Source organism: Calonectris borealis, chromosome 3 (assembly GCF_964195595.1).
Source record: "Calonectris borealis chromosome 3, bCalBor7.hap1.2, whole genome shotgun sequence".
NCBI classification, from domain to species: Eukaryota; Metazoa; Chordata; class Aves; order Procellariiformes; family Procellariidae; genus Calonectris; species Calonectris borealis.
This window is the reverse complement of record NC_134314.1, coordinates 58579307-58603062: the sequence shown is the minus strand read 5'-3', so window position 1 is coordinate 58603062 and position 23756 is coordinate 58579307. Positions and strand designations below refer to the sequence as shown.

The 23756-nt window shown below is 41.1% G+C and overlaps 1 protein-coding gene across 8 annotated transcripts in view; it reads right to left on the bottom strand.

Annotated features, from left to right (window-relative positions):
* Positions 1-23756, bottom strand: part of PKIB (cAMP-dependent protein kinase inhibitor beta) — a 54549-nt gene that overhangs the window by 5286 nt on the left and 25507 nt on the right. The window contains exons 1-3 of one of the 8 annotated variants that reach the window (XM_075145752.1): positions 16249-16556; positions 5259-5426; positions 461-635 (exon numbers count right to left, since the gene is read on the bottom strand). In XM_075145752.1, coding sequence (XP_075001853.1) covers positions 461-608 — 148 coding nt within the window. In that variant the 5' untranslated portion in view covers positions 609-635; positions 5259-5426; positions 16249-16556. Of the gene's footprint in view, positions 1-460; positions 636-1956; positions 2035-5258; positions 5427-13585; positions 13607-15543; positions 16164-16248; positions 16557-19496; positions 19598-20043; positions 20105-23756 lie in introns of those variants that run through there. The other 7 variants (XM_075145753.1, XM_075145756.1, XM_075145751.1 and 4 more) reach the window with 7 other exon arrangements.

Here is a 23756-nt window from a genome sequence, read left to right as displayed (position 1 = left end):
TTACTAGCAGGAGTAAATCACTGTAAACCCTACTCTTAATGTATATACCTGAGTTAGGATAGCTGTAAATGGATTAACAGCGCAGCTTGCTGTCTTGTGCTAAGTTATCTCAGTGCAGGAGTAGACCCTAATTTATAGCTGGAGTGATGGTTTTCCAAGCTGCCCAGCAATGCAACTGTGTTTGCTCTTCCTCAGGGGAACTGGAATTCAGTTCCCAGCACCTTTCCCCAGGCTGCTGAACAGTGAATCTGTGGGTAGGTATGGCAGACTTAGTCTCGGTTAAAATTAACTTGTCTCATCAGGAGGTACAAGTGGTAACTGCTTTGGAAGGTTGAATTTAATCCTAATGAAGAAAGAAATACTAGTATTGACATCAAAACTGCACGATGGCAGAAGTCTTTAGGAGAAAGCAAAGGATGACTGCATAAAAATGTCCATTTCTTGAACGTGCAGCCATTACCTTCTGAAACGGAGAGCTCAGCCAGTTTGTGTGGCAGATCTGAAGTCCCAGCACCAGCAGGAGAGCCCAGAATATCTGGTAAGGCGTTCCGGCGGCCTGCCCGTCCTGATGCTGCAAAATCTGTGATCACAGGCTCCACATCAGTCATTGCTGACTCCTTTCCTCATAGCAACATCTGCATATGGAACAAACATAAGAAGAAAACAGCTGGATGGATGCTAATCACCTGCTCAACAATACAATAGCCATAGGCTTTGCCCAATGGGTCTTTTGTTATTAAAAATGACATATTGCAATACTAGGTGATTAAGCTTTATTTGTGCCCCCCGAAGAAGATAAAAGAATCTCTGCATTTTCTTATGTTGCCATTTGCACGTCAGACTAGCACAATGAACAGCTCTGTACCTACAACAAACCTGTGGATAGGGTCAGCAACAGCCCTTTCTGCCAGCCACTTGTATGTCTTTTTATGACCTGATCCCTCTTTTTAAGTGGTTTTGCCATACAACCACTAGGAAGGGAATTGAAACTCTATTTTGTCATACTGTATCTATGAAGCAAAGCATGTTTTATTATGAATCTTGTTTAGATTCTTATTTAGAATCTTCTTGGAACAAACTCCTTTCAGAGGAGCAAATTATACAACAACGACAAACTAAAACTCGTCATAAAATTCCTTTATCCTGCAGATATCAAACCCTTTGTTTTCCTTTCCTTTTCCTTTCCTTTCCTTTTCCTTTCCTCCTTCTTAGTTTGGTTTAACCTCAGCTTGTGCATGTGACTTTTATCTAATAAATAACTGAATCCTGGAAATAATAGAACCAACAGTGCTCAGCTCCCTCGATCCCTGTCTCATTGAATTGAATAGGAAAACTCCTGCTGACCGAAATGGGCTTTGGATCAGGCACAGAGGTGTTTGCAGGATCACACCCCAGGGCTCCCGCTTAAGTGAGAACACCTGGAGCAGAAGGAGGTGATACTTAGCTGCAAGTGGCACACAGGGGTAGTGTGTGAAAACTGCCATTAGCAACTGTATTATTAAGAATCACAAAAAACTATCACACCGGAATTGTATACAATAATTTCTGATAATTAACAGAGTAATTTCTAATAATTAGACATGAATTGCTCAATTAAAAACAGTATTTACTTCTCTATATGAATGTAGTTCTGTGTTCTTTGTGTAAACATGGTCAGTGTTTTTTGTGGGAAGGGATACAGATGGGGCTAGAGACCAATCTGATGGAAGGCTGTCAGCTTTTGGTTGACAACTGGCTGTATTTAGAATAAGAACTGGATAAGGGAAGTCTCAATCATTTTAGTGTTGTTCATATAAGAAGCAAAGCATCATAGTCCCCTTTCTAAAATTCTGCTAAGGTTGGGAAATATCGGTGCTCTCATTTCATGAATAGAAAAACCGAGGCAAATGGAGATCAAACATGACTTGCTCTGGTGTGCAGGAAGGGAGGGGCAGAAATTTGATTACTGATGCTGACCAGGCATTTCCACCACAAAGAACATTTTCCTTTTCTGCCTCGAAGTCCCTCTCAGCTGTGTCACTCCAACAATAAGAATAAATATTCTTAATCTTCTTTGTATCTCTAAATACTCTGTAAGAAAAGAATGAATCCTCTTGGCAAGAAATGAAGGCATGAGTAAAATCTGCAAGTCTGAAAGACAACTTGAACATGCAAATAAACCACCTCCTTTAACCAAAGTCAGTAACTGAAAGTTCTGACCTGGAGATTTAGCAGAAAGTTCCTGTCTTGCATGAAAACAGTCAGATCAAGTCCAAATGAAACTTTTCCATAAGTAGCAAAAATATAAAAACTATACATGGACATTCAAGAGTGCAACTTTTAGAAAATATACAAAGTATGTGTATCAACATTCTCGGTTAGATATAGCATTATACTTATTCGTTAAAATGGGTGAGATCAGCACTTGACAATATCAAAATACGGAGAATGAATCCATATTTACAGACACAGTCTCATGGCTTTTTGTGGGTGTTCGTATTTACTTAACTGTAGGTGTCCTAAATACACTTCTCCACATGCTCACCAGAGCAAGTAAAGAGACTGTAAATTAAACTTCAGAACAGAAAATACTCAGGATGTCCTTTTGCTTAGTAAAGCTGTTAAAATTTGTTCCCAATGCCAAAATACCAGTGTTGCTACAGCTCCTGCCCATTTCATTTCAGCCATTTAGTTGGTGAGACAATAATACTGTTGTGAGCTGTCTGCTGCTCACATAAAGATCTACAGAATGACATTAACATCAAAACACACCAAAGACTTTCTCAAACCTGTCTTGTGGACTTGTTTTTTTCTCTTTTCGCTCCTACATGGATGCTTTGGTCCCTAAATGGTTACTTTTTAAATGGAGAAAATCTGCTCTACAACTCATGCTATATGGAACTACTGTCTTCTGTAGTACGGTTTCATCTTACCCACCTGGTGCACTTGTTTCAAATCCCTCCCTTTCCTCTCCAGCTCACCTCTTTCTCCCCTGATGTAATCTCCCTTCATTGCGTAATACTGGACAACCCAGGAAGATGATGGACAGAGTCTGACACACTTTCATGTACGTGAATTTTGATTTATGCACTTGATTAAAAAGGTGTGCAGAGACAAATATAGAACAACTGTCAGACAGAAAATCAGTTGATCATTATCCATCAGTCTGGTGGCCATAGCTCAAACGTAGCACTCCGTGGCACCAGACTAACTTTGCAGCTCATTACTGGGCCATGACATAGCGCTGAGGGATTTTTGGGAGTACTAGGTTAATCTTCTCATATACGCCTCTGAAATCCCTGCAGGACCAGAATGCACAACAGACCACTAAGGTGTCCAAGGGGGAGGGAAATGCTCTGCTTGTGAAAACTGGCTACAACCAAAAGTAAAACTCAATCCATGTCACCTATCAGACATTTAAGTAAGTGTCCTCAGACAAAGCCATGGCAGGTAAACTACCCTGGGATTTTCTCTAAGCAAGACAGCTAATCTTTTGTTGGCAGCATAGCCAGCCTCTTCGGGGAAAATGAGTCACAGAAGCTGTTAAGAATTTATTTAAGTAAATTACAAAGGAAAAGAACAAATAAGTCTCCTGAAACACCTTGTGTTGAGGATCAAAGGAAAAAATGCTTTACAGTGCTCAGTTGTAGCAGGTGCCATGGTCCACATTAATGTCAGCGCTGTCTCTTCCTCACCCTATCTGTTAGGAAGTAGATAAATCACCACCATACGTATTTGTGACAGCTCTTTTTTCTTCTGATCTTTTTACTGTCTTATACAGAGACAAAATACTGTTTTTGTTCTGCTTGGAAGGACAAACTATTCCTCAGGAAATGTCAGAAGGTTCCTGACATTGATATTGTTGCAACTCCACGCAGGAGACTGGAAGACCAAACACGTCACTTCTTGCCACTCAGGCTACTTCTCTCCTCTCAAAAACTTTTCTCTTAGGTCTCACAACTAGTCTCTGCACTATCAGAGAAAGCTACCCTTCCCAAACACGGTTCCTTTTGAATGCCCCTTAGTAGGAACAAACTGGAAAGCATGAAATCCTCTCACAAACACTTGAAAAATACAATAGCCAAGTAGGACTTTTAGAGCCAGACTGATTGATTTTGTGTCTTGATGGTCTCTTACTGTAAGATGCATTTCACCATCTTACTTTATTCAGAAAGAACTTTAGTCCTTTTAGTTGTGTTTAGTTCGGTTTTATTTACTTGTAAGTAATGAGTGTTCCCCAAGCACCTTTACCCCAAAAGCCTGTAGGTTCAAAAGTTTCTAAGGAGAACAGAAAACTTATTGAATGAAGTGCTTCCCACGGTGCAACTGAGATGAAAACCACATCTCCTTGCTATGCCATTGCCATGCTTTCACATCCTCTTCTGCTGCAGCTGCATCCTGACGGCTTTGCCTCCTCTTCCCAAAGATCTCGGAATAGGAACATTCTCATTATACATGCTCACGTAATCCTTATGCTTTATCCTGAAGCATTACTGGGCCACAGAAAATGCTTTTCAGGAAGACAGTCCAGAGATTATGATGATGACTAACAGTAACCTGGGCACTGACATAACAATTTTTGTGAGAAAAATTTCTGTTATATGTTTTTTCACATCAATAACATTTGTAACACACTCGTAAGCCTAGTGCTGGGAAGCACACAGAAAGATAAGCAAGCGGTCTTTACCGTATCTATACCAAACACAGGAGTCTTGATTCTGTTTGGGGCTTAGGACAAGAGACCACACATTTCTTAATATACAAAAGCAATATAGCTAACGATACAAAAGTTAGAAGTGAATCACTCAGGAAAAAAAGTAAATTTGTTAGCTTTCAGTTTTTTTGATACATTGCTAACATTGAGACAAGAGTTCCTTTTATTATTTCATGTTAGAAAGATGATTTGGGTTTCCTGTACCAACAGAGATGGCCTCTCTAGTGCATGTTCTCTGAAAAATTCAGGAGTTGTTTTCCCACACAGGGAAACTAAATTATATCCCATCTCAGTAAATCCACAGTGCAGAAGCATGTCTGAGTCCTTCTACACCTTCTGCCTCAGTGTGGATGGTACAGCCCATATAACACATGATATTTTTGGGATGATATTTGGTATATTGTATAACAGGTTTTCACTTTGGTTCTTTGCAGTGTACACAGCTGGACAGACTTTTAACATAAATGTCTTGTGTGTTTCTTCTGCTCTGGATACATGACCTACTCTACACTCTTGCACCAGGGGCAACATCCTTACTAATAATATGCAAAAATGGCTTCCATACATGATTTTCCTAGTCCCAAACTGGTCAGCCTGGCATACTAAGATTACACCATTCCTCCATTTTCTGCCTCGGTGCTCTCAGAAGCGTTGAATGAAGGTCCAAGATCTTGATCATGTTGTTCAGACGCTCATCAGTTTGGGATACAGAATCTGAAAACCTTGGCCAAAGCTGTAGGATAAAGACAGGAGCTGATGAATTTTGCCCCTTGGTGAGTCCAATTCCTAGATAAATCTTGCCTATGCTTTCATGAGGAATGGTTGAAGACGGGGAATTAATTTCATTAAGTATTAAGGACCATCACAAACCTCACCAATCTTCAACTCAAAATGCAACATATACCTTAACTTTTGCTGTCACCTGTATACAGTACCTAAAAAGCGTATGTGTGCACTTGTATAGATACTGCAGCTGAAAGGACTGGTGTAAGCCAGTATGCTACGCCAGCATGCCATGCCAGCATTACAAGGTATGTATGGTATGGCATGAAACCATTTTCCATACAAATGAAATGGGATTAACTTTTTTCTTTCTCAGATTGGTACTTCGAAACTTTCAGTTGAATTTTCTGATCACTTCCATAAAGCCAGTATTATACTCATGGAAAAGACAAGAGAAAAAAAGTCACATAACTTATTAGTCATGCTGTTTTTACACCTCTGGAGAACACACAGATACCATGGTGCGGTTCACCCTCTACAAACCTGTACAGAGTAGAACAGCTTTACTGTGAGCTGTGTTTGACCCTGAGTACGCACCGTGCTCTGATGCATGGAATAACACATTACAAAGCTAACAGCAGTTCTAAGTAATGGTACAATTTTCCTGTTGTGAAAGAAAATAAGGAAGAGAGGGGAAGGGGTCATGATACTGACGACTGAATCAGAAGCTACCTGCAGCAAGTAATAAATGACATGACATTAGCTGAAGGCAGTCAATACCAAGCAAGCAAGCAAGCAACTTTCCAAATGTCTCTGAGTGACCAAAAGCAATGAGAGACATCAGTTTTAGTCGACTTCACAGGAAACGCAATTCAACAGGGAAGAAACTCTAATGCAGCAGCTATGCTGGAAAGAAATCAAATGCGTCCCCTACTATGGAATAAGAAACGAAGCTCAATGGAAACAAACAAACCAACCAACCTAATTCTTCCTCTTATATTTTGGCCATTCATCCTCACAGAGTTTTCATTTCCTATTGCAAAATGTATAAATATTGCCTGTCCCACATATACACAGTACACTTTCTGAGTTCAGCCACAGAGCTCCACCCTTCCAAATCCTTTCTTAAGATTCGCATCTGGCCCGAAATCCAAGAGAAGTCTGCCCACCTATGGGAACATACCTGAGGAATAATTTAGGAATTACTTAGAAATGTTTTTTAAAGCTAACTTTGCAGAGGCCCTGCAACTACAACATTGTGGTTAACTTGTATTTATGACTTTTCGCATTGCCAAAGGCACACAAGGAAATGAATATCCTTACTGTACTATTACTTAGTTTTGTTACTACTCATACATGCACCACACCTTTCCTCCAACCTTTCCGATCTCCTTGTTCCTCAGCCTTTGAACTGGGAATTCTTTAGAGAAAAATCAAAGGACTTTGATACCTGCTGCCCCAGCATCCCACGAACGCTTCCTGCGACACAGACAAGTCAACAGCTTGACAGCTACGTAAGCCAGCATATACGAATGTCCGTACTGTATTCTTTATTAGAAGCAGCGAGGGATTTGGTTCTATGCTTGCCAGCTCTGTGGAAGAAAACGACTCTGACAAAACCACTGGGAAAAGCTGAAGCAGCAAACAGCTTGTGGCATCCTGGAGTCCACTTACACAACGCACTCTAGTAAAGGAATTAGCACAGTGCAATATAAAATGCAATTGAGAGAAGATGAATTTACAATTTAGCAGATATATGAGAATGGGACAATCCTATGCACTAACCAACACACCTATGTACCCAAATTCTTTTACTGAAGAAGGCCCAAGTCTTCTTGAGATCTTACTGACATGAAGGAGGAACGTTTCCATCTAGTTCAGAGTGAATCAAAGGGCACTGGTATGGACAGGAGGTTCCCAGGAATGGCGATCCTTGTGGAAGTGCTTAAGAAGAGGAGGAGTTGCAAAGAAAGAGGAGGAGTTGCCTGGCAGCAACCTGTGGGCACAAAGGGCTGACAGTCAGGAGCACAAGGATGACAGAGGGGAAGAGGCATGGGGAGCCTGTAATGGTGTTTTTGTACACAGAGAGAAGCCAAGATTAACTGAGGGTCTATCTGAGATAAAGAAATTACACGGCAAGCTAAAGCAACACAGGAGGAAAGAAGCCTCTGGAACCTTACTGAGGAAGAGGAACGAAGTCAGTAACGAGGAGTTTCTGTGGAGGGCAAGCGGGATGGAGGCAGGGAGGAAGAGAGGCTTGGTAAAGTTTGGGGAGCATTTCAGGAGACCAGCTCTGCTGGAGGATACGCACAGAGATGGGCACTACAGAGAACCTATGGATTAGCAGCAAACTAGCTAGGTAGCAGTAAAACGGGCATTTTTTTTTTGCTTAAAAGATTACGTGTGTAATTATCCCAATATGCCCACATGTAGGAAACCTGAAGAGTCTGCACAAGAAATACAAGGACAGTTTACTACACCAAGGAATTTTTTTTTCTTTGAGAGGGATAAATTATTTTGTTAACATGACACGTGCCACAATGCCTAGTTAACTGAATACGTAGTATTTGTGATGACCTTTACAGACTGATGTTGTGCAGACCCCTCAAAAGAACAAGCAGCTGCAATGCAAGCTTCCACACAGACATGCCTCTTTTTTTGCCCTGCCAGCAGCTCCCTTCCAGGGAGAAAAGTGCCTGTTTATTTCATGTTCAGACCTCCAGAATGTCTCCCGGAGGCAGGAGTGGGTTTGGTGAAAGGGCACAACTCAGTGCTTCTCTCCATCTAGCCGTTGGGTGGTAACAGTCTGGCAGTGAGCAGGAACTGTGTGGGAACAGCAGCAGGCACCTTGCTAAGTCCCTAAGCCTTCAAAGCATGAGACTATTTCCATTAAAAAGCAAAGACAAGCTCTCAGAAGCACTTTATTGTTTTATTTATGCAAATGAAAGCTGACTTTTTATTTTATTATCTTTGTCATGACCAGATAACATTCCATAATTATATATAAAAACAGATTAATCATATCTTATTTGTATCATTCTTCCTCCTTCAAACCTACGAGCTGTATTTTTTATGGCCTGGATTAGACCTGGAGAGCATCCCACCCTATGCATGGACTTCTTCCCTGGTCAGCTTCAGTTGCACCTTACTGATGTGGAAATACTTGTGTTTAGCCAGTTTTGCAGTCACACCCCTTACTGCTTCTTCGCCTGAAGACAGGAGAGGATACTCTCTGTCTTGTACTGATATGGTTCATGTCTAATTAACACTTTGGAAAAGCTAAAGCATAACCAAATCCAAGCACCACTCTTCTCCTTAAGTTAGAGTAAAATTTTCCTATTTAAATTTTTCATTTCTGCATTTTGGTTTCATAGTGCCAAACACACACAAGGAGAAGTCACTGTCTCCAGACCAAGAATTAGTCATAGTAGTCTGTTCTAATAAAAACCAAAAAACCACCCCAAAAAAACCCAAACACCCCCCCAAAAAAAAAAACACCCCAAAACACACACCAAACCAAACCAAACAAAACCTGAAGTGAAACTTAGTAAATAATTGCTACTTACTCATAGAGGTCTGGATATAGCATTTAAATCAAAGTCAGCTTAACCCTCAACTCTTTATTGGGCAAAGTCCTATGTACTACTAAAAGCTAATTTTATTTTCTTTAGGATAGCAAGCTGCAACAAAGCCTGCTTGTCTTTGTCGTAAGTGAGTTTGTAAATCTAACACTCCAAGCTTTTATTACTCGACTAGCTTCCTTAAGCACCAGCCTGAAAGGTAAAGCAGTTGACAACTTCAGCTATTTCCCTAGTGTTTGTTGTTGATGAGAGCATCTCTTCCACCCTATTCACAAAGAGCAAATAATACTAGCCCGAGAGCTGCTATGGTATCTTGTAGACATCACCCCAACACTTCACTCAAACATGGTTCTCGGGGTCTCAGAGGTCTTTGCTTTCACCATGAAGCTCTGCATAACTATTTCCCCCCATAATTATTTTTTTTGTCTCTCGCTTCAGTTGTTTCTTCTACTCCACAAATGATCTGGGTTTCCTGAACTATTCTTCTGACTCATCCACGAATGCTGCTGGAAATCCAATCCAAAATACTTAATTTGGCATTCTTCACTGGATAGGATGTTGGAAAGAAAACCGTGTTTGCACAACTCAATAGATGTTTAGTTAGTTAATAAAATATTATTTTATTGGCTCAGTTCAAGGGTAGTAAGAGGTCTTTGATTTTCCAAATATAAGTGAACTATTGTAGGATAATTCTATAAAGTCATTTCAGCTTGAAGGACTGCTGGTCTACCCAAAAGTTTTTCCAATGACATTTTTCTAACTAATAAAAGATATTTTCTCTCCCTAAAAACTTTGTCTTGACGATGTCCTTAGGCCACCACAGGTGCTGGAAAGCTCTACAAATCATTTTGGTTCAGTTTGCCCTCGGGGAAAGATGAACCAACAGAGATCGCTGTGCTTTTCAAAGTAATCTGATGACTTTACGTGAGCCTGGGCAGAAAACAGCCATTTGGGATGTGAAGTCTAATACAAACAAAATGGAGCTAACCCCCAGCTGCAAGTCACCCTGGTGCACTGAAGCACCCTTTAATGAGTTACTGAAGTTTCCTACTGCTGTGCTCGACATATCAGTGACATGCCAGTTAACATTCACATAGATGAAAAATCAGTAAGACATACGGCTACATTTTGAGAAGTTATGTTATACAACTTTCTGCACTGTCTTCTAAAATTGCATTTTAAATCTGGACCCTCAGTTCCCTGCTCTGTATGTTCCACTTATATTTTATTTATGCTTTAGCATATATTTTTGCTTCAGATACAATATTTCTTCACTATTAAATGAATAATTTTTCATTTTCATTTCATTCTCCAACATACATCATGCCTACTCTAACACAATTCCACTCAGGTCATATCCTCTAGAGCATACCTGTTCAATCTTGGCAGTAGTCCCGTTTACTGACTTCAATGAAATTACAGGTAAAAAATCTGCCCCCTCCCATGGTGACTCACCAAGACAATAGACTGACATTCGAGAAATGTGTCTTCCTTTAGCCTTATAATTTAAGCTAAACAATGACCTTGATTCACAAGACTTCCCATTATATTTACAATAGACTTTAACTTACAAATAAAAAAATAAATTAAATCAATTACAATTCATTGAAACATATCCTGATAGTATAGGCTTACATTTTGATACTGCAGTTATGCATGTACTTAACTTTATCTGATTGCAAGGCTTCTGTTCCTTTCACTGTAATTTGCTAATACAGACAGCAGACAGCACTAGGAATGCGCTCTTTAACTTTCAGGAGCAGATCACTGGGTCAGATTTGTCCCACTCAGACTTGGAGATAAGAGTTGTCTCCAGTGGATCAGACGCCTGCCGATACAGTCCCTGGTTATTCGTCTGCACCAGAAAGTCTGTGACTGCACCTTAATGGTCAGAGACCACAGGGTATTTACATGCACGCACAGGCACAAACGATCAGAACAAGGCAAGCCTCAGATTTACTCCTCTGTCAGAAAATTTTGAGACTAGGGGAAAAACTTACCAAAATTTTCCACAGAATAGGGAATATGGGGCACAAATATTTGAGAGCATCTTGTCCTTAAATTTTCTGGGAATGAGCCAGCTCCACCCTGCTCCACTGAATAGCACCGATGAAATAGAATTTCAAATAAATGAAAAAAAAATCCCCAAACCTCCAATCTCTTGAGGACTAATGATGGAAACAAACAGCCTATATGATTAGCCACGGTACACACCAAGGAATTTTTCCTTGCAACTTATTTTGGATTAATTTTACACTTCAGGTGAAGGGTTTATCTGCAGTACTACACTTGCTCCTGCCTTCCTATTTTTAGATGACTCCATTTGTTTCCTCCGCTTCTCTGCTGAAAGAATACGATTGATCACAGCAATTTATAAACCTCGCTGACTTTCATGCTATTTCAGACTGTCTCTTTTTCCTATGAGAGTAGGCCTAATAGGTGAAATTCATACTAGTTATAAGCCTAAACAAGTCAGTGGAATTGCACCTGGGATTCATTTGGTTTAATTTCTTTAGCCTTTCAATATACTTCTATTTTATGAACGTATGAATCATCTCTATTACCCTCCAATGCCCTTAGCCTAGGACATTAAAACAGCCTACCTATCTTAGAGCTTCATGGTTATAGACTAGTTTGGTAAAACAGACATATTTTGATCAAAATTCTAGTAAAATATACCAAGGAAATTATTTTATGGTCTCCCTGAGCTTACTCGGCAATTGAGGAAAATTATTGTCTCTCAAAAAAGTAAGCCTTAAAAGTAAATCTCTACCTCCAAATATTATAGCCTATCTGTTGTTCAAGAACACACACCAGTCATTTCCAAGGCACGTACTGGGCTGGCAGTCAGATAATTTCCACACAGTTGAATTAACGTATTTTAAATTAATTCAATTAAAATGATCTCTAATTAAAGCAGATGGCTTTAAAAGAGTATTTTCCATTTTGCTGAATGATCCTTCAGTAAACATGCCCTGCTATCGAAACACCTGGATAGCATGCTTCGAATAAGGACCAAAAAAAGTGTATTTATATCCCAAATGATAATGAGGCTGTGAAAACAACCAGTAGATATAGGACCATTTAAAAGATGACAGAGTAGAAAGTTAAGGTGTGCTTTTTATAAATAACTTGAATGAAGTACGGCTGGACCCTTAAGCTATTTTTAGTTGGAATGCCACCAGGCACAGAACTTTTATTTAACTTGCTTAATCTACATGGGCCATTGCCGCTTAAGGAAAAGTGGAGGGATAGAAACCAAAATATAAGAAAGCCATCAAGTCTTGTTCCTACTCCTCATAGAAACAACATTAGTTGGGAGGTCCACATACTGAATCTTTTGGTTTTAAAAGTTTAACAATCAGCTTTCTTTTTCCTCGTCTTTATTATTTTTAATTTAACATTTAGTCTGCTATATTCTGAGTGAGAGGTGGGTTTAATTTTGACATGTCAGGCCAGAGCCATTCTCCCACAAGGAGTAGCAAAAGCAACAAGTAAGATCTGTCTGAGCAAATGTGTTTACTTTGCTTTCCTTTGGAGCAGAATTGGATAGGATTTTCCTACTGAAAACTCTTTTCCATCGTAAAGGAATCCACACTTCCACTGCACGGGGAACCATACCGTTCCTGAACCGTATCAATTTTAAGAAAAATTTTTTTACTAGGTCCAGGCAAGAGAGAGCCTGCCCACTGCTGCCGAAGAGTTGCTTGGCTGTGGTTAGGGCTGCAGAGGGTGGGAGGACAGACAGCTCGAATTCCTATGGATTAGGCGAGTGCTTTAATCGCGAGGCTCTTGCCGTTTCATGCCCGCAAGCACACAAACACGACCTCACTGGGTTTCCTTGCCCTGGAAAGAGCCTGTGTACAGCCCTGGTGATACAGGACATTTCCTAAAATGTTAGGAGGCGAGGAAAGCCCAGACCTTGCTCAGCTTTGTCGCAGGGGGGTGGTTCCTTTGCACTCTCATCTGGCACTGAGACCAAGATGGTCAAACCCTGGCAGCCACACAGGCCATGTAGGAGACTGGGCATCCTCCACCTCAACTCCTCCCTCCCTCGCCCTGAAAGGTGCAGCACCAGCCCTGCCCTCCTTCTTCCCACCCTCCCAGGGCAGCAAACACCTTCCCTCCTCTTTCTCTGCCCTTCTACAGCAGCAAATTCTCCCCCCACCAACATATACCCCCGAGGACACTCTCACTCCATGCACAAAGTCCCAGTGCCCCCCTCCCCATCTAGCCTCTCCCAGCCTGCCCCACAGGAGGACCACAGTAAGAGCCTACCCCGTCCCCGCAGAGGCTCTTCCCCGGGCAGCACCCCGCACGAGCCTCCCCGCGGAAAGACAGAAGAACGAGCAATGCAACCCGGAGAGGGGGAGTTAATCACATCTGCCATTTCACTCGCTCGCTGAAAGCACTCTGATGCCGAGGAATGAGGCGCCCGAAAGAACCCATTTCCAGTTGGTGAAAGATTACTGTTCAGCACTGACATTTTGTATCCTTCGGATTTTATGTTAAATTGGAAATTCCACCCTTGCAAGTTCCTCTTTGGATTTTGCATCCTCCACGGCATTTGGCCAGTGTGTATACATACCTGTGTAACGTGTTGTCAGAGTTCAGGAACTGCTGAATGCTTAGAAACAAATTTTTCTCATCTGCTAAGTTGATGACCTCTTCTAAAATGTCTATGAACTCGGAACATTTCCTTTTTTAGCTTTGCCAGCATAACCGTATTACAGCCTGACACCCGGCAGTGTAAATTAATCTCTCTCCTTTTTTTTTTCCCATGCAAATTCGTCAGAAGTGGATTTTTTCCCCATTTTGTCTTATTAAGCACAGACAGGGAGAGAAGGAGGAAAACAGTTAGGCATTATCACTGAGTGACTCTTTCTGAAAACTGATACTTCTGTTTTTAGACAGATTGAAACCAATACCAAGATCGAGGACACATTCTACAAAGATGCATCTTTCCCAGAAACACACAGACCAAACTGCATTGCCTAATGGAAACTCCACGGGAGTTTTGTTTGTGGAAGTATGGAGCTGAGCTTTTCAAAACAAAAACCTGGAAATTATACTGACAAGTGCAGATCTTTGGGGGGTTATGCTGATGTTGTAGTACTCAAAACATTTACTCCTTGTTTTATGCACTGGCATTTACTTCTGCATCAAGACCTGTATCTTTAAAAGGTCAAAAATAAAGATGCTTGTCATGCTTTCCTGATGAGCGGATATCCTTAGAGATGGTGGATTCCCTTTCTCTAAACTCCACTCAACACTGGAGATGAGTAGAGCCTACACCTCCTCCCTAGAGTCTGGCATAAAACTGCAGATGGTGTGATTTCAGGGGACTCTCTTTTTCCTGCAGATGACCTCTTGTTCTTGAAGAGCTACAAAAGACTGCAGGCACCATGGGACACATTTTTCTCTGGTCTTCTCTGCTACATTTTTATGGCTTACTTTAAAATGAGCAGTTGAAAGGTTTGTTTTATTTATATCTTGCGTTTTTCTCAAAAAAAAAATGCAGAAACAGTTCTGAATTTTCTTGGTTGCAGACGAAAAGACACGACCTTTCACCGACCAGACCTGTACGCTTCACTCATTTTTAAACTATGGGTCACATTCTGTTCCTTATAACATCAACCAAACCACTGCAGATTTGTTGAATTAAATAGAGGTTTAGTAAAGAGCTGACAGAAAATAAATCTCTGCAGACATCGCTCCACAAAAGCCCCACTCATTTATTCCGGATGGGGTGGGGGGGAGGAAGAGCAAGATTTGTTCCTGCCTTACAAGTTTTAGCACTCCTCCCTAAACTGTAAAGAGTCCCTCAAATCTGTGAGGACTGGATGAAGACCCAGTAGGCCAGGTCCAAGCACAGGCAGCTCTTCGTGCTCAGAGCTCAGAGCTCAGAGCTGTTCGTGGCCAGTGCTCCATCTCAGACTCCTCCTGGTCACAGAGAGCTCCAGAAACCTGGCTGTGATATGGATGTCTCTACAGGACCGACATGACAATCTGCGTTTGAAGGGCCACATGGACGGTGGCTCTCCCCGGTTTCGCCTGATGAATCCCTCTTCCCCTCAGAAGAAGGAAGAGATGCGCCCACAGAGAAACTGAGCCCGTTGCTGTACTTCTCAGCAGGAAACCCCCTAAGGCACCGACAGTCACAGCCAAAGAACAACATTTGCACATATAATCTAGAGTCTTTTTTTTTCTTTTAATCTAACCACATTTATTATACCAAACAAAATTCTTACTCTAATGTTTCAGCAGAGAGCCTAGAAGGACAAAGACGACTTCAGAGGTGCGTAAAGGCCAGCAAGCAGGAGAACACTGGCCAGGCTACGAACACTTAAATAATGGCGACCTTTTCTGTTTGCTTAGTTTGTTCAGAGCAGTATGCAGACAAGCACAGCCTTTTAACTGAAGTTCATTAGGAATGCTAGATACTATTGAAACCTTGTTAAAATAGTTTAAAAACAGCCTAAAAGAGGTAGAGAACACAAATGGCAGAATACAGCAAACGAGAGCATAAGAAAAAAACCTACTTACAGGACAGCAAAAAGGGGTTGATGAATACCAGAGAGACCCAGAAACAACTGGAACGTGATCTCAATGTCTGGCTTTCAGCTGACTACAGCAAAACGCCAAGGGAAAGCTGGACTGTTGCCAAGAGGGAAACAAAACTTGAATACATTAAAAAGAAAGAAACAGACTACAAATTCACAAACAGGAGCACATGCCTGACAGGTAGACTTCTGGACTTCAGGCTTTCCATTCAGTGCATTTCTGGTACAAAAATAAGCCCTCACCACCATGTCATAAAACAAATTCTCCATCCTCCCGTAAAGGCGGGCGAATCTCCCTGCACCAGCAGCGCTGCTACACTCACCCCAAAGGTGGCAGCTGCTGCCTGGACACTGTGTCAGAAAGCTGTCTCTCTTCAATGACATTCTGCTGTCCGAAGTGGTAACACGTTAACTATGGCATAAAAATGGCTTTGACACTGTTATAAGATAAATAATACTTTCCCACCGCCTTTTCAGCAAATGTCTACAAGAGAGTTAATATTTCATCATCTACACACAGAGAGTTTCACAGTGGACAAGAAAGCTGCCTGGAAATAACCATACTGCTTAATTTTGTACTAGCTGTCAGCTGATTTGCATGGAGAACCGACCAGCCTGCAGGGAAGAGGGTCACCTAGGATGACTTCTCAGCAATCTGCCCAATTCTGCCCCCCAAAATGCTAAGTACCTTAAAGTTCATGGTTCAGGTACGCCTTCAGCCCCACAGCATGGTCCTTCTTGAAGAGGGGCTGGGCATGAGCTACAGAAGAAAGCCACCACAATCACAAGGAGGAACATCCAGGAAGGTGCCAGCAGCTCTGGCTTCCACTGTCTCCTCAAGAACAACCTGCCGTCACACAACTACCAGAGAAGCAAATCAACACTGGAAAAGCCTCTCCGCTTTTAAAAATCAGAAAGGCTGAAACAATTTGAAGCTATACAAATAAAAAAGGCTTCTTGTGTGCCAAACACGTCAGCAGGGGGAAAAAAGGAAAGGAACACTGAAGAAAAATTAACTCCTCAGTTGAGGAAATGACTCAACGTTTTGTATAAAGTCAAGATGACATTTTTCAAAGGACATCCAGAAGTGGGGGACTGGGGGGAAGGTGGGGCTTTATTTACCACTGGATGGGTTTCTTCCAACACAGAGGACCCAACTGCTGTAAATCTAGAGCAATCCCCCAGGAGTTATGTTCCTCTGGATGTACACCGGGGCAACTGAGATCAGGGTCTTCCCATAAACTGTTCACATCAGCCATTTCTTAGTTACTAAAGTGAAAATGGGACACTTCAGTGGATGTCAGTGGAATCATGAAGTCAGGTAGCAGAAATAGAAATTAATTTGCCTAGATACATATTCCTTTTTTGTACACTGTCATCTCTATTTCAAATGTTTAACCTAGACATAAAAAGAAAAGAAAAAAGGAAACAATTTGTTTAAATGGTTATATTAAGTTAGCCTTCAAATCACTTATGTATTTATTTGGATACAGTATGAAACCACACTAAAGTCTACACTGATCTATTCAACAATTCAGCACTTGCCAAGTATAACCTTTCCTTCCCCATATTCTCCCTTGGATGAACTTCTTCCCTCTGCACTTTCATATTAAGTGATAATACTTCATGAAACCCAGTACAAACTTTGCAAAGGGCTCAGAGAACCCCTGCCTGTTCCACAGGTACTAGTTATAAAGAATGCCGCTCCAGAAAGTTGTTAGAATAATAATAATACAAAGATCAGCATTTTGAAGTAGATAGGGGTTCGTCGTGGAGAGATTACTGGATTTCAAAATACTGCAAAATAAATTGTACTACTTCTCAACCTCCATCTCAACATTTCTGCAACAGTAACTGATACAACAGAGCGAGCATAAATTTACAGGAAAAACTGCAATCTTCCCTGAAGCTTTTGGCACTCTGTAAAATTAGTTTTCTTCCTGTGCTTGTCGATTATGCCTATTTTATTGGTTTTGCTTAATTAACACTATCCAGAAGACACTTCAACGACATAACTGTCCTTGGCCATTAGTTATGAGATATGCTTCATTTATTTTACAAGTATAGTTGGCAAGGCAAAGCAAGAAAGGGTTTCTAATGAAGAACCAGGATCTGAAGAGACTAGCGTGAATAAAGGGAGACCGAAAACGTTACCAGGGTCACACCTACCAGTGCTGCAGTAGTGGAAAGGAACTATGTGGTTGCCACCATGCTGATGCACACACACAACGCAGCTGGGGTCATGCAATGGCTAGAGCCCCCTTTCCAACCTATTTTCTTTCCTTCTATTCCCCCTCCCTTCAATAAATCATGCCTGGTATCAGCAGGGAAGCAGAAAATTGTGAATATTATCTCAAGTTAAAATGCGCTCTTGTTCCAAATCCGTTGCTCGCTTGAAGACCAAAAACCATGCTTTAACATCAGTGATATATTACTGGACGAACGGTTGGTACCGTCAGTGCTCTGAACGACATCCTTGGCCTGAAATGCTTTCTCTGCACACATGCCCTTTCAAACCTGACATTTTATGTGTTGATTGTAGCTGCTTTATAGTTACCTAAGTGCTGAGGAGAGGAAGAAAACAACATGCACATACAAAAGGTCTGTTGATGGGTTCTCTCTTTTCTATTTTAAAGTTCAAAAGCACATATATTATACATCTTTGCAGCTCTCCAGGGCTTCTACCAGCTAAAGGATAGATTACTGTTACTGCAGCTTCCAAAGCTGTGACTCAGCAACCACACTTTCACACTTAGAAGTTTGGCAAGTGGCTTGGTGCCAGATAAACTAATGATCTAACAGCTTCCTAATATGCAGCAGGATGCTTTAATGGAAGTATGCCCATTATATATGTAAGACAGATTATTTGCTGTAAACTCAGATAAACTTTATTGGTCTTGCAGTGCTGAGAGCATTCAGAATCTCCCAAACAACGCAATGTTTGGGTTGTGGAAAGTCTATTCTGGCATGTCATCATTTATTAAGAAACAACTTTTGCATTTCTCATTTCAAGGAATTTATTTTCCAAATAATATTGCTGAGACCTTTACTTGCTGACTTTTTCTACAATAAGAAGTTCTATTTATTTATTTTTTAACAAATGAAGAAAGTCGTCTCGAGTTCAGTGCACTTGAGAAGCTCAGTTAAGTCAGAACGATTCCTTTTATAGACCAACCAAGTTATCTTGTATGAAGTTTTTAAAGAAATGAAAATTAGACCATGAGATATATTATTGTCTTGATGTCCAGAATGCTCTTTATAAATAAAATGCTTACCTATGCATATAAAAGCACTTCAGGTTATTTGTAATTTGCAAATATTTTGTATTATTAGGTATAGATACCTCCATATCTCCTACACTGAAGTCTAAGGACATATGTCATCCAAATTCTTTTTTCTCTAAATGCTGTTGCCGTAGCCAGTAAGGTGAGATGACTTCACTGAATATGGAACTGTTCAGGCTCACACCACAGCTGATGAAAAAAAGCCTCCTCTCTCAAGTGAAGAAATGTGGAGTCAAGCCTACTGCAAGCAGCCATATGTAAAGTCAAGCTTTGTGTGGACTGTCATGATGAAGGCCCACTAGTGTCCCTGGATCTCATCTTGCCTCTTTTTTTGTTCCCCACATCGCGATCTTTCATAGCATCTGGGAGTGGATTTTTCTTCGTTCTTCAGCCAAGAGCATGCGTATGTAGAATACAGGTGCCACGACACCTTTGCTCGAGGTACCAGACCTGCAAAGTAGAAAGAAGCCAAACCGCAAAACTGGATGCCAAAGTTTCCTCTACCAAGTCGGATGCTTCAGAAAACTGCTTCAACCTACAAATCTGATACATGAAAGGAGAGCCACCTGGAACTAACCAACAGGTAATACCTGGGAGAAGGGCAAGACTTTGCCTTGCGCTGGGTTGCCAGGAAGTACTCGCATCCACTCACCGCTCACTTCAGCTGATGAAGAAATCATCATCTCTGCTATGACTCCTTCAAATCACCAGGCAGGGCTCACTCCTCCTTTTGAAAACATGCCCAGAGGAGAATACCTGGTGATTTGAAGAAAAACTGCCTTGAGCTTCTGTCTCCTAGGTGAAAGCTCTGATCCCTAGGGAAGAGATTAAGTTAAGCGCTAGCACTTCCCACTGTGCAGAAGTATTGTAACTGAAATTCTGCTCTTTTGATGTCAACGTAAGTTCTGCCCTAGTCTTTACACTTTGACCTCTAATACCATGCTTTCTTTGAGGGGGAAAAAAGGTATGTCACAGAAGTTGGTGGTCAGGACTGGCATTCGTCAGGCCACCACTTGAAACACAGAGGAAAAATATTATGCTTGAAACCTAAAGGCTGCTTCTGTAATTTATGCAGTTACTATTTCTCATACAAGAAGAAAGAGGCCTTGGAATCAGTCCAACAGTCACAACTTCCACATTTCCAGCTGAGTACCATAATGACTGCGCTCATTTTGTCCCCACAAACCATAAATTCTTACCTGTCCTCTTCTTAGAGGTTAGCTCCCAACTGGCTGGATAAAAACTGTCCACAGCACTGAGCTGTTAGAAAGGGGTTAAGCCAAACATGAGTAAAACCAAAACAAAATTAAACCAAAACACTGTATGTTTATTTAAGTAAGACTTGACACTAAAAACATTGACAGTGCTGCAAGGAACTGCTGAGTATTTCTCTGAAAGAATATTTTCCTTGCATTGCCAGTATTACATTAGCAAAATACTGACAAGGAAAAGCACTAAAGAGGACCCCAACAAGGCACTGTTCTCTTGGCGACAACAGTTGCAAAACATCTTAGGACATTTACATGCTTCTTGTAACTGAAAGTAAATGAGATCAATCACAACACAGACCTGCTAATCTGATGATAGGACAGTTGTAATTGCCTCTGTTGCTACATGCTATGTTGACTTATCTCCCTAGGGGAATGGTTATTAGAATTTGTCCCTGCCAGTGAGGAGTTACCACACCTACAAAGAAAGGAACAGGATTAAAAGAAAGTTGAACAGTCAGTTTTCAATTATATGTATTATTTGCATGTACCAAACTCAAACAGTAATTATTTACTCTGGAAAGAGTTTTTAGACAGTTTTAATACAACTAAACTCAGGAAAAAAATAAATTCTGCAATTTTCCTAACTTTATTTCTCAATTACTATTAAGTCATTATTTCAGGCTGTTCAGGGGTACTTTTTAGATGATGTCTTTGTATCTTCCCATTCTGTATGGATTCTGACTCTCCTGCTGAAGAAAAGCATGAGCTTTCTGAGTTTTTCTCAAAGTCAGATGAGGAGGGGAAGGGAAGAAGTAACATAATTAGGAAAAATACAAACTAGTTCAACTTTATCCTGTTTAGTCTTCTAAAAAAGAGTTCCGCATATGAAAATGAATTAGGGTCACTGCTTCTGGGACAACTCAAAAACCTAATTACATCAAAGCAAGGAATCTACTTGACTTTGCCGAATACTTTACAAACAGATGGGGTGAGTAAGACATGAAGACAGGTCTGGAGGGAAGCAGGCTGGTAGCTTACTGGAGGCCACAGTCCACTGATGCTTCCTTCAGAACATCAAACACAAATAAATGGAGGGATATCCTAAAATGTCAGTCTTCTGAAAAAAAAGGAGCAATCACCTCTTTCACAGTGAAAACAAGTTAACAAAACAAAATTGTTCTGCTCAGATGGGAGTAAATGGCTGAGGCAGCCAGGTGGAAATCAGTAATTTACGCTTCCAGCATTGGTCAGAACTGTCTTCCTCACCAAGCAGATTTACAAGGCCACAGGGACAGACTGGTGTAGGTTTGAACCCCGGTACAGAATCAGTCGAGGTGATGACTGGGTGTGAGACGCGTTTTACACTTCCCTGATGCAGGAATTCACTAAGTCTCTTGCCAGTGACTACTGTTTTGTTGTACGGGGCTTAATCTGTCTTTTTGCCTAAATGAACATGTATCCACTGTCTTTGGCTTATTTCCCGCTCCTGCTCCCAGAAATTACTCCACTTTATTTTGGATACAAGTTCTTTGAACTTATTTGAGGCTAGAACACTAGACAGTATTATTTCTTCATTTGTTGAAGCAGAAATAAAACTTCATTTTTGTTTTACTAAACTACCTCAGCTAGGTGTTTGTTGGAATGCAGTTCTGCCTTCCTGCTAATTATTGCGATGGCTTCTTGCCAGCCATCATTTTGACTAGCTTCTAGATGAGCAGCAATGCTAAAGACAACAGAACATCATTCTAAAGAAAACAGGTGGCAGCATGAAAGGAAAGCAAAGATTTTCGGTTTGGACAGTTGCCTACAAGTCGTGGCTAAGCAACTCCCTTATGAAGACAAGGTAGGGCTTTGTCAAAATAGAAGTTTGTCAACATCTCAAAACCAGCATACTTTTCATCATGTCAAGGCTCACTCTGCGGAGAACAGCAGTGATATTTTGCATTACTCGTAGGCCTCTGAGAGTGGGACAGAATATGCAGCCAGGAGGAGGTGTCTGAGACAGAGCCAGAAGTAGAGGATAAAGCAAGGGTGAAAACTTGGTGATATAAAATCATAGAATAATTCAGGTTGGAAGTGACCTCAGGAGGTCACCTATACCAACCTCCTGCTCAAAGCAGTGTCAATATTTAATTCCAAGACCACGCTGCTCAGGGATTTATCCAGTGAGCTTTTTAGTATCTCCAAGGATGGAGACTCCACAACTTCTCTGGGCAACTGTGCCAGGGCTTGTCTGACCTCATGGAAGAAAAAGCTTTTCCTTACCTCAAGTCTGAATCTGCCCTGTTCTAGTTCTTGACCATAGTCTCTTTTTCTCCTGTTGTGCAACTCCGGCTCCATCTTCTCAGTAACACCTTATAGGTATAGGAAGGCTGCTCTTAGGTCCCCCCAAAGTCTTCTCCAAGCTGAGTAAGCCCCGGTCCCTCAGCCTCTCCTCACAGGGCAAGCGTTCCTTCCCTGACCAACTTGGTGGTCTCCTGCTCCACTTTATCAACATCCATCTGGTAAGGCAGGGGCAAAACTGGACACAATCTTGCAGACGTGGTCTAATGAGTGCACCTTCCTTGGTGAGTAATGTACAGTCTGTTGCAGGCAATGCACAAAGCACGATAAGATGGTCACAGTTACCACGAGTTTTCAGGTTGAGCGGCTCACCCCGACAGGTGTGCAAAAGATGGGGAACTATCAACTGATCCAGCAGGACTTTGTATACTAAGAGCCTCCATCTTTTGGAAACTGGGCATGGTGACAGATTTCCAGTTCGGCTGTGAGACGTGTAGAGCCGAGCATGTGGTACTCCAAATCAGGCATCAAAAATCAGCTTTTTTATTCTGAATGGGGCTGGCACCAAGTCTGGTTTCCAGATGGTTTTCTGTTGTGTGTTTCTGTTGCTTAGAGGAACACAGCAAAATCAGAAGGGAAAGCCCTTCCCCACAGAGAAGCAAGAAATCAGGGAAACAGAAGTAAAAATGCGAAGAATAAGGCAATAACTAGTATCTGTGTCACAGTTTTCTCAAGTACGGAACCAGCTGTGGAAGCTCTCACTTTTATGCCAAACAATTTCAGTGTTTGACTCTCCTGTCTGTAGTAGCTTTGGCTGGAATTTTCCAGTCTTATTTACACAGTTAGATGCAAAGCAGGCAATTAACATGCTTGTTATTTCTTTATTAACAAACACGCTCTTTGAAAGGACAGATGCTCTTGTTTACCATCCCCTCAGATTTCAGTCAGTCTCTGTATCGGTGTTTGAGCTCTATGCTATACAAAGTCTTGAGCTCTATGCTATACAAAGTCTGACTTCTTTTGCTCTTTATCTGCTTTTGATATTTAATTTTTCAAACTGCTTGATGCCTGTATTAGGATCTGTTTTAATTTTTTGCACATTTAGAAATGTTCCTTACAGCTCACTGATCTCAAATTCATTCATGAATATCACTAAACGTCAATGGGAAAATGCAGTTTAAGAATTTGACCCCTGGAGTAACTCTGGCTTCTAAAAGACTCCCAGCACAGCTGAAGGGCACATTAATACAGTGGGGACATGACAAAGTTGAGATAAAGGACTGCTAACTACACTCACCTTTAACTATTTGACTATGTTCCATTTATTTATTGTATTAGAGCCCGCTTATTGCCTAGCAAAAGACAACTCAAATACAATAGGAGATAATGTCAAATCAATAAACTGAAGTGCAATATAC